Source organism: Echinops telfairi, unplaced genomic scaffold (assembly GCF_000313985.2).
Source record: "Echinops telfairi isolate 266 unplaced genomic scaffold, ASM31398v2 ScPeMD7_7479;HRSCAF=8517, whole genome shotgun sequence".
In the NCBI taxonomy this organism is placed as follows: domain Eukaryota; kingdom Metazoa; phylum Chordata; class Mammalia; order Afrosoricida; family Tenrecidae; genus Echinops; species Echinops telfairi.
Window position 1 is genome coordinate 987,245 of NW_022111383.1, and position 10,952 is coordinate 998,196.

At 50.5% G+C, this 10,952-nt stretch overlaps 1 protein-coding gene across 1 annotated transcript in view; it reads left to right on the top strand.

The window, feature by feature from the left end:
- CRACR2A (calcium release activated channel regulator 2A) overlaps positions 1 to 10,952 on the top strand; it is an 89,801-nt gene that overhangs the window by 16,276 nt on the left and 62,573 nt on the right. Inside the window, exon 5 of the mRNA XM_004717646.2 lies at positions 9,508 to 9,598. Within this exon, the coding sequence (XP_004717703.1) occupies positions 9,508 to 9,598 (91 nt within the window). The remainder of the gene's footprint in view (positions 1 to 9,507; positions 9,599 to 10,952) is intronic.

Sequence of the window (10,952 nt, forward strand, 5' to 3'; positions counted from 1 at the left end):
GTCCTACAGGCCAGGGAAGAGCTGTCCCCGTGAGCTTCTGAGACTGGAACTCTTTACAGGGACAAACGGCCACATCGTTCTCCCGAGGAGCAACTGGTGGTTTCGAACTGCTGACTTTGCAGCTTGCAGCCCAAGACCTAACCACCGTCCCTCTCGGCGTCCCCCCCACCCCCAACCGGGCTCCTCCAGAATTGCTCAGAATTCCCTCTCTGAAATCAGAATGGTCACTCTCCAAAGCTCTGCCGTCGGGTTCAGCCTTTAAAATGTAGAGACCTGCCATCTCTTCTCTTCAAGGTCAAACTCATACACCATCAGTTGGGAAAGAAAGAAGCTGCATTGGTTTGGGGTTTGGGGTTTTTTCGCCTGGAATAGTCTCCACACACTCCTGCTAGACACTGGCGAATGAACCGGAGACTTTATGAGGCCCCCGATGTTCCAATCCATTTTCTTCCAAAGCTAGAGAGAGAGAGGGAACAGGAGGGAAAAGCTGTGACCAAGCAGGATTCTACAAATGCAATGCCCTGGGCTGCACCATTAGCCGGAGGCCTGGTGGCATCTAGCATCATCCTGCCGTCCAGGGTAGCGCCGTAACTCGCTGTGTGCGCACGACTCTGTGAAGGTTAATTAAGTCTCACAGTTCCTGCGGGAGGCTGGCAGGCTAAGTTATTGCTAACTACATCTCACCTTCCAGTCCCCGAGAATAGTCTGCAGAGATTTCTGAGAACCGAGGTCTAGTATTTGTATCTGAATCATTCCTTCACTGTCCTTCGTTCCAATATATCTCTTCTCCATCCCATCCCTAGCTCTCCGGAAGCCCTGGTCTCTCTCTCTCTCTCTCTCTCTCTCTCTCTCTCTGGCATTTGCCACAGTCAGACACACTGGATGACTGTTTGTCCACATGATTGGCCCTGGGATTTTCAACCTAGCTTTCAGGAGGACTTACACACCCAGGTCTACCACTGCCCTGAAGACATCTTCAGTGAAAAAACGCCTTACTCCTCCCCCTCAGCTGCCAAAAGCCTCTCTTCTCTGGATTCATCTTTTCTTAATGTTTCCCCCTAAGAATTCGCCATCCTCTAACCAGCGGAGCAGACAGCCCCTCCACTTCCTGTCAGCTGGGGCGCGGAGGTTATATCATACAGTCAGACAGAACGCAGGTGAAGTCCAGCATCACGGGCACGCCTCTCTTCCCTGTTCCTCAGTCCTGGGTCACCTCATCACTGGACCTGGTGCTCTTAGATGCTTAATTCCTGGTCGGCAGAGCACCTAACTTCAAATAGATTCTATTTTACCCAACAGTACTTCAAGAAGGGCTTAATCCACATTTTCTAAGGTAGACAACGATGCCCCAGGCTCCGTCTTCTCTCTGAGCCACTCCAGGGTTTGGTCCTACCCCATGTCCTTTTACCTTGTCCGTCCCCCCTCCCTGCCTCCCCTTCCCCCACACACGTTTCCTTATTTCTGCACAGGGCTTCACACCACATGAGGGGGTACCCAAAGCAATCCAGAACCTGTTTTTCAAAGTTATGGATTTAAATCCCCACCCCCACCCCCCCCACAAAGTACTCTCCATTACACTTAGCACATTGGTCAAATCTGCAATTCCATTCTTGGAAACATTTTTCAAACTCATCTGTTTGGATGGCTGACAGCACCTCCCTCGTTTTTTTTCCCTTCACCTCTTCTACATTGTCAAAGTGCTGTCCTTTCATGTCCCTCTGCAGTCACGGAAACAAAAAGAAGTTGCAGGGTGCAAGGTCAGGTGAGTCAGGTGTGAGGGCCAAGAAAGGCATGCTGCTTTCTGCCCCAAACTGGTGCACTGAGATGGCTGCGTGAGCAGGTGCATTGTTGTGGTGGCAAAACCAATCCCAAGTCTGCCATAAGTCAGGCCTTTTTTTCGTTGTACACTGTTATGCAATCTCCTCAGAACCTCTAAATAGAGCATTTGATTAACAGTCTGACCTGGTGGAACGAACTCCAAATGCACTACTACAAGTCAACATTTTCATCTATTTGGGAAGTTGATGGACAGATGTCTAGAACAAGGTTTGTCATCAATCAAGATTTCACCTTTTTTAAAATGAGAAAACCACTCATACACTTGAGTTTTTCCCATAGCACTGTCCCTGTAAGCGGTGTTCAACATCACAACAGTTTCTGTGGCATTTTTCCCGAGCAGGAAACAAAATTTCAGAGCTGCATGCTGCGGCCATCACAAAAAATGAGGTTTGAGCAAAACTGCTTTTACGAAAAAATCCACTGTGACCAGAGAGACCCTTCCCACTTGGTGCACCAACTCAGAGTGAGTTTCTGGATGCTCACATAGCAGGAAAACTGTGTGCTACGAAGCTCCACCAGGGGAGTGTTCCCTGGTTTTGGAGGGCAACCCCCTGAATATACCAACCTGCCCCATGCTTCACATCCAGGTTCTACTCGGCCCTTGGCTGGTCTCTAAAGAAATTACAGAGCAGTGACTCTGAATGGGATTCATAAGCCCCTACAGAACCACAGGGAATGCAGTTAATTAGCATTTATTAACTCTATTCTACCTACGACACGCTCTCATACACGATTCTATTTAATTCTCACAACTTTCTTGAAATTTGTCCTCATGATTTTTCAGATCCCAAATCTGAAAATCCTAGAACATTCTAGGCTATCTGAGGTAATGTGTCTTGCCCAAGGCCAGGAGGCTTGTGCGGTAGTCCAGGTCGACTAGAGAAACAAATTCATAGACACTCGTGTGTAGATAACAAAGAGCTTCCTATGAAAGAGCAATTGTATCCTAAGAAGACATCCCAGCCCAGTCCAGTTCAAGTCCATAAGTCTGATATTAGCCCATATGTCCGATACCAGGTTATAAATTCCTCTTCAGACTCACTCAACACATGCATGATGCCGAATGCAGGAAGATCACAGGCCAGTGGCTGGAACGTCTTGTGGATCCAGTGGCAGTGGAAGCATCTCAGCACTGGCGTGGGTCTCCAGGTGGCTCCTCCAGCTCCAGGGCTCTGGCTCCATCATCATAACTCCATGGGGCTTGTCAACAGAAATGTCTCTCAGGGAGACAGGCAGAGAGTGTGTCTGTCCCACCTCCAGAGAGGAAGACACGAGTTCCCAGAATCCTCAGGAGAAGGCCATGCCCACACAGGGGTCTCATGGGCCATGACCTGATTGCAGGCTAGACTCCACCCCTTTGCAAGTTGACAGAGTATGTAACTACCACAGCTTGTAAATGTGAGAGCCAAGATTTGAGCCCAGATATTCTGACTTGGAGTCTAGTAAGCTATGATGCAAACATACCTGTGTCTAAAGTAAGGTTATGACCTAGATTACACTAGAGTGCGTCAGGGGAGTGATCTTAGCCATAACAGGGAAAATGGAATGGAGAAGGAGGTGGTAGTATTTTTGACCATTGTTAACCCTGGCTGACATTCTCCATACATCTGTCCCTCTGTTCCAATGAGAACTCATGTCTTTTCTTGATCTCTTCCATGGTCTACCTCTTCTCTGCTTATTCCTTCTCTCATAACTCAGAGGGAGTGGAGTGAGATGTGAGAGATTGAAAGGATTACGTAGACCCTGCCTCGGGAGTGTTTAACTGAAGACAGGTTGAATAAGTATGACCACATAATATTAATTAACGGCTCAGGAAGTTCTTTATTGGTTGATGTGCTGGTCCTTGTCATTGTGCAGTATACCAGTGGCATGAACAAAGGAGAGAAAGGAAAATATTTTGTAGTAAAAACAAAGTAGCTTCCTTCAACAAGAGAAGGAACCTTGATGGCACTCTATTTAACACTTGGCTACCAACCAAAAGGGCTGTTGTTTGAACCCACTGACTGTTCCAGGGGGAAAGGATGTGACAAACTGCTTCTGTAGAGATTTACAGTCTCTCAAACCCTATGTGGCAGTTCTACTCTGCCCCTACGGCTGCTGTGAGTCAGAATATACTTGAAAGTAGTGGGCGGGTGGGGCTTAAACAAGATACAACAGCTACAAACCTTTATGCACCAAGTAACACAGCAGCAAATTGCAGAAATTGTCAGAAAAACAAAGAACATGCGATAAAGCAAAAATCTAGAAGACTTGAACAAACGTATTTCGGAACTTGACTCATTAGTCAGGCAAAAGGTAAATAAGCAGTGAATTATCTCAAATGAAATAATAGAGCTGAATTTAAGAAATGCATATCGAGTTTCTACCTTACAAACAGAATAACTTGTTTCTCATAGAAATCATGCAACATTGACACGCTTTTGTCTATGACGGAAAAGTTAATAAGCACCAGAAAATAAGTGTTTCGCCTTACCAGTTCAGGAGGGCTCCTATTGTCGTTTCATCTCTATTTTTCCCCCTGAACTTCTTGAAGGCCCCTTTGACTGCAGGACAAGTAGAAATCATTAGTTTATAATTTCAGAAATCACATTTGGATCAAGCAAATCATCAAACAATCATTTTAGCTTATAGACTAGCTTGTATTCTGACGGAAGATTCCAAATATGAACAAAATTTGGAAGGCCATTGAGTATACTGCATGACCCAGTGGGATCCATGAAGACGGTGAGAGGTAGAAGGATGGACGGAATCTAACGAACATCAGAGCCGACAAACTTATGTTTGACTGCGATGAGTCCAAAACAATAAGGCCAAAGCAGACTGCAGGGTGGTCCGGTTCAGTTGTGCCATCTTTAAAAGCAACCGCGACTCGGACATTAGGGTCAGTGGTTGTGTTGGCAAACAGGTTCAGCGTTTGTTAACTCCAAAGTGGCTGCCCCAGGCAGCGAATGGAACCTTAGCCTTCAGGAATAGCTACGCAGCACCGAAAACAAAGGAGTCGGCTCTTAGCTGTACTCGTCAACAGCACACATTGGGCGTTTACCCAGTTTCAGTCTTCATGTTTGAGAAAGACAAATCAGAGCCCATTGAGAGCAGAGTGAAGAAAATGGCTAAGGAATTGGCCACTGCCACCACTCCCCGAGCCTCCCGCCCCAACCCCTGTGCAGAAAATCATCCATGCGTTAGAGGAAGTGGGGAGGCTTAGCCTAAGTTCAAAGTCATGTCTTGAAGTCTTGATACTGATATGTAAGGGGCTTCTAGGGAGAGGGAGTAGTCCAAGGAGAGAGAGATTTGGAAGTCCAAAGTATTCCAAGATGATAGAACTTCCTAGAGGAACAGCAATTTCCCCATTATTGAAAGTGTTTTCCCTTAAAACCCAAACCAACCACGCTGTGGTCAAATCGATTCCAGCTCATAGCGGTCCCAAAGGACAGATTGACTTGCCCCATAGGGTTTCCAAGGCTGTACATCTTGATGGGAGCAGACTGCCACGTTTTTCTCCCCTGGCGCGGCTGGTAGATTCAAAGTGCCACCCTTTTGGTGTGCAGTCTTGCACTTAAACCACTGTGCCCCTAGTTTATGCATAAATACTTGATGGGGTTATTCGCAGCAAGACTTTTACTGGGAGGTAAAATTCCCATGGAATCCAGTTGCTCCCATCATGGACCATGAGCTTCTGGGTTTGGTACCCAAAGTCCTGAGTTCTCTTTTTCCAGGCTGTCAGCATTACTGTGTTGAGCACAGGCCCTTCTTTGAAAGGCATAGATGATGGGGATCCGGGGTCTGGCTGTGGGTGCTCATTGCCTCGTTGAGCCCATATGAGCCCCAAAGAGAAAACTCTTCACAGCTGTTGAAAATGAAATGTCACAGGTTCAAATGAAGACATGGTGGGTCTGGAGAAGGGTTCATCAAGGGCGGGAACTGATGGAGAAACACCACGGACAAGACGCCAAAGGCTACGTTTGTGTAGCCCGGCAACGCGAGTGGCTTGGAGACTGTGGTTGCGAAGAGGTGTCATGCATATAATAAGCAGGCACGATCCGTTGCCTTTATCCTCTGGTGGCAGAAGATGGTGAACCCAGCGGGACCACTGACCGCCATATGGGTAGATGTGTAAGAGTGCCTCTTAAGATTACTGCTCCCACCGCCACCGCGGCGCTCCCTGCAGGCGTAGGCTCTGGGCTCTGCGATGCCTGTAGGTACAGCCCGTGTTGCTGATGGATTGGCCCAACAGTTTTTATTGACCAGCCTTTCTGTTCATCTTCTTGATTGTCTCCTGCCCTGTTCCAAACCCAGCAGCCCTTTTGTGTCTGAAGTGAGAACCCCCCTCTCCCTAGAGGGTACTGCCCCTTGTCCTCTCCAGCCCACAACCGTAGTTATACTAATAAATAACCCCTCGGGTGTATTTAGGGTGCGGACGTTCTCGGCACTTTTCACATCCATTCTCAGGCTGGATGCTCATGGCAGCGCTGGGAAGAGCAGAGGGCATGGCTCCCTTGTTGATGCTTGGGCACAAGAACTTCCAGTCACAGTTCAAGTGCAAACGTGTGATCCTGTTTGAATACGGAGGAGGTCACATCACTGGACCAACGTCACACTGAGGACACGGCTGGTTCTGGGTCAGAACCCAGGCCTTTCTTCTGCTCCCAGGGGTGCTGCTTGGCTTCATGCGAACAGCAGCTCAGTTCTTCTCATTGCCAGACTGGGGTGTCTGATGGCGGTCCGGCGCGAGTCCATCAGACCCTCTGGGCCAGGGACTGTCATGGGTGAGTGACCAGAGGCGGCGCAGAATTAGGCTCCATGTGGCCATGGAGACATTGACGACCCCACAAGTCACCGAGGTCTGGGAGGTCCCCGGGCGGGCAGCTTTCTTCCAAATCATTGCCAAACACTTGCTTCCGTGTCCTGTGTCTGGTTAGGCCAGGACCACTGATACTCACCTGAGTCCGGGCTGCTTTGGGGTGAGCCCAGCTATGTGAGGAAGGGCTGGGAGGGGCACCAGTCCAGCCTACATGCGTCTTTCCTTTTTTCTTTTTTTTGTGTGGTTTGCAAAACCATGTACTTTTCGACAAACTGATGTGTAAGCTTGAAAATTATGGAGTTTATTAACTTCATCAAATAAAACCTAGAGCAAAGTTAATATAACACATTTAATGCTGTTAGAGAATGAATGCCCTACATGGTTATTATGCTTAATGGTAAATAGTTTATCTGGATGACTGTAATTAGTATTGCTTTAATCGAGCCAAATCCATTTTTAAGTTTCCTCTCGTGTCTTTATCAGTTCTCCAGCATTTGGGTGCTTGGGTGGCACGTCTCGTGTGTTCTGTGTGCTGTTTGCCGTGGAGCACAGGAAGATCACTTCAAAGTCCCAGAGAAGGCCATGTTTCTTTCTACCAGCTCCTTCAAACGCTTACCTATTTCTGTCCCTAAATGTGTCTTCTGTTCGATGGCACGGGGCTCTGTCTCGTATTTTCCCTCCATAGTCTTCTTTTAATCATTACAGGTGAGATCAGAAAAAAAAAAAGTAGAACATCCCCAACATGTACCAACTAGAGAGGCCCAACGTTTATCAAACAAAGACACATGTTGCACCTGCGGTGTCAGACAACCCTGTAAAGGTGGGGCCCCAGCTCAGGGCTTTGGTGGGCTGTTGCTGTTGCTGGCCGGCATCCTGCCCATTGCTACATAGTTGCCCGGCCCCAGTTCCCCTTCTTCAGAGTAGAGCCAAGAGAGAGACTCAGAGGCTGGTGTCCGAGATGGGTGTCCCCGACGAGGACCCTCACACCTGTGTCTGAGCCTGTTTATGCTTCTGTAGACCTGGAAGAATAACTCTCGCGCTGGGGCCTGACTCCTAATTTACTGCTCAGCCTGTGCACACTGTGCAGGTGTCCCCAGCAGGGGAGCAGGGGGCAGCAGAGTGCAGTGGGATGAAGCCTCAGGCAGCAGGAAGGGTCTTCAGTGGGTGCAAAGGGTCCCAAAATGGCAGGGGGCTCCCAGGAATCCAGATGCGCTTGTCCTCCATTGTTTTGCTCCAGAATCTCCCCCACGCTTCCAAGAACGGCTTCCTCAATAATTGACTTTCTTGCTCGAGGGAAGGGTCTCCCTGATCGGGCTTGCGGAAAGCGTCCTGGGGGCATAACGGATTATTCTTTGGGCTGCTAGCTGCAAGGGTGGCCATTTGAACCTACCAGCGATGAGGCTGTTTGCTGCTGTAACGATTTACAGTCCGGGAAGCCCCGGGGAGCCCTTCTACTCTGCCGTAAAGGGTGTCGACGAGTGGAAATGGACTCAGCGGCAGAGGATTTGGATTTGGGGTTGGCCTGTCATTCAAATTCAGGATGCTATTGCTGTTAGGTACCATGAAGTCCGTTCCGACTCACAGTTGCCCCGTGTGCAATAGAAGGGGCCCCTGCCTGGTGCTGCACCAGTCTCACAATGGTTACTATGTGACAGGCCATTGTTGCAGCCACTACGTCAGTTCGTCTCAAGGAAGCTCTTTCTCCTTTACCTTGACCTTCTACTTTAGGAAGCATGAGAAAGTACATGATACTTTCTGATAACGTGGCCAGAGTCCGTAATACAGGTTTAGACCGACAGGTGGCGCCAAACCGCCAAACCTTGGGGTCTGTGTGGGGGCTACAAGATCACCTTCCCACTGGCGCGCAGACTTCCCTCACCTGGAGATGACGAGAGGGTGGGAGGGCACGGGAGAGAAAGGGTCTGAACCTGCAACCGCCTGGATGTCAATGCTTCGGAAATGAGGACTTCCCCTGGCGGTTCAAAGGCGAATGTCCGATCCTTCCTGTTTGAATTTGGAGGAGGGTTGGAAGGAGGATCTATTCCTGGGAGAAAAGAGGGCAGAGAAAAGGAAGGTTGGGGGTCCCTGGGGGTGATCTACAAACTTTGCCCCCCTGGCTATTGGTGCCTGCTTAGGAACCACTGACTTCCTGTCCAGTGGGGAACCTGGAGTGGGGATAAGGACATGTCCTTATCACGTCTGTCCGGCCTTTACACTAGCCCCGCCCCTGGCAGTCCGTACCTGTGGCCCCGTGCCTGAGATTGGACGAGCGGTGGTCAGACCAGCCTGGCTCCCTTCTTTTGGGGTAGGTGGTAGTCATCCCTGCCGTGGCATCTTTGGGGAATCTGCCGAGAAACATGGGTCCTGTAGACGTTGCCCTACAGTTTCTGGGGGAGGATGGGGGGGGGAGGCTCTGGTGTTTCAGGGTTAGATAGCACTAATGGGGCATTGTCAGAGAGCGGAGCAAGAATGCACTGAGGAACAAGATACCCCCGGAGAAGCCCCCCAGATGCAGCTTTGTTCCGTCAACAAGCAGAGGGATCAGTGGGCAAGGGGTGTGGTGAGCCTCGCCAAGGCCAGGGAGCGTGGGTTGAAGGAAGAGTCCAGGAAAGCGTCACTGAGGATCCCTTGGACATGAGCACCAAGAGACACGAGTGAGTGTCTGGGTCAAGGAGGGGGCGTCCTGAGGAAGACCCAGTAGCCAACGTAGGCAGGCCTGCTGGGTCAGCTCCTCCTGAGGAACTGATTCCTGCTCCACAGTCACCCCCTGGCCCCCAGTGGGTCCTGGTCTCCAGGCTGCAGGAGTTGCCTCCCCGGGGGAGTTAAGATACACACATCTTCAAAGCCTATTTCCGCCGCCCCTGTAGGAAGATCGCTGACTATGATGAGGAAATCCAGCACCTCTACGAGGAGATGGAGCAGCAGATCAAGAGCGAGAAGGAGCACTTCCTGATGAAAGTAAGCGGCTGCCCCCTGGGCTCGGCTCTGGGCTCTCAGGGCACCCCCCCCCACCCCACCCGCGTTAGGACTGCAGCCCTCCACCCATGCCACCACCCCTCTCCTCTCCTCTGGCTGCTTTTGCAAACACCTTTGTCACCTTCCAACACAGGACACCGACTACTTCCTCTCTGACCCTCCTCCTCCTGCGAGTGTGTAAACAGCCCCAAGAGAAGGGGTCTTTCTTTGTAGCCTCCGCACCGGGCAGAGTCGCACAGTGTCCACAGAGCAGTCCCGAATGAACGGAAGAGCGAGTGAAGGAGTGGGTGAAATGCAGCAGGGTAAAGGGAGATGGGCCCAGGGAAGCTTTTCTGAGGAGCACGGGGACCCCCCCTGGGAGACAGAATGGAAGGAAAAAGCTGCCTGCATGCTTTCTCCAGGAAAGGCAGCCTCCAAGTTGGGTCTGACGCTGGCCGCCCCTCAGGCCTGTCCCACTGACTCGGCCAAGTGTACCAGCCCCTTCCACTCCCCGAGGGGCATATGCTGCCCCTCCCATCCTCTCAGATGCCAGGAAAATGGAATAGCAGAGGGCAAAAAACTCCCATCCCCCTCAAGCGCTAGACTTGCCTCGCTTGCTCCTAGTCACCTGGATCCTACCCAGTCACTCTCCAACCGTGCCCTCTGCCCGGGAGTCAGCCCACGGCTGTCAGAACCTTCTCCTTGACCTTGCTACAGCTAGGGCCTTTCTGGGAAATGTCCATAACTAAAAGCTACCAAAACCTCTCCATTACCCATTTTTGGGATAATCTAACAGCCTGCCTTTGGTCTTAAATGGCACTTCCCTCAACCCCCACCCCCTTCCCCAGCATACCTGCCTCTTAGCTGATCCTGGTCACTGCCCCAGCCCTTCCCCCTCCCTAATGCAGGTTCATTTGATCCACCCCACTGCTCCATTTATTACCACAGATGTCTGCCAGCTCCTAGGGGAGATCTGAATGCCTTTCAGAAAAACGCCAGCCATGTCCCCCAACTCCCGGAGGCTCTGCAGCATTTTCAGACCGCCTTCCTGTCTGTCTGGCCCCTGGCCTTCAGCAGAACTGAGTAAAAGGGTGGCAGACAGAACACACACAGGCCTCACTTAGAAGGCCAGACATCACTTTCTGAGACAGCGGCCCCTTTCTAGCAGCAGGGTCTTCCCTCTGGACCCCACAGATCCTGTGTGGAGGGGGCCTGAGCTGTGGGGGGAACCAGCGGTTCCAGAAGCAAGCAGTGGGCCAAGACATGGCCAGTGGAGGGGAGTGGGAAGAGGTTGGAGGGGGAGAAAAAAATGCAAGAGCAAATGAACATCCCCTAAAGTGATTCTGTGAGCCCATGG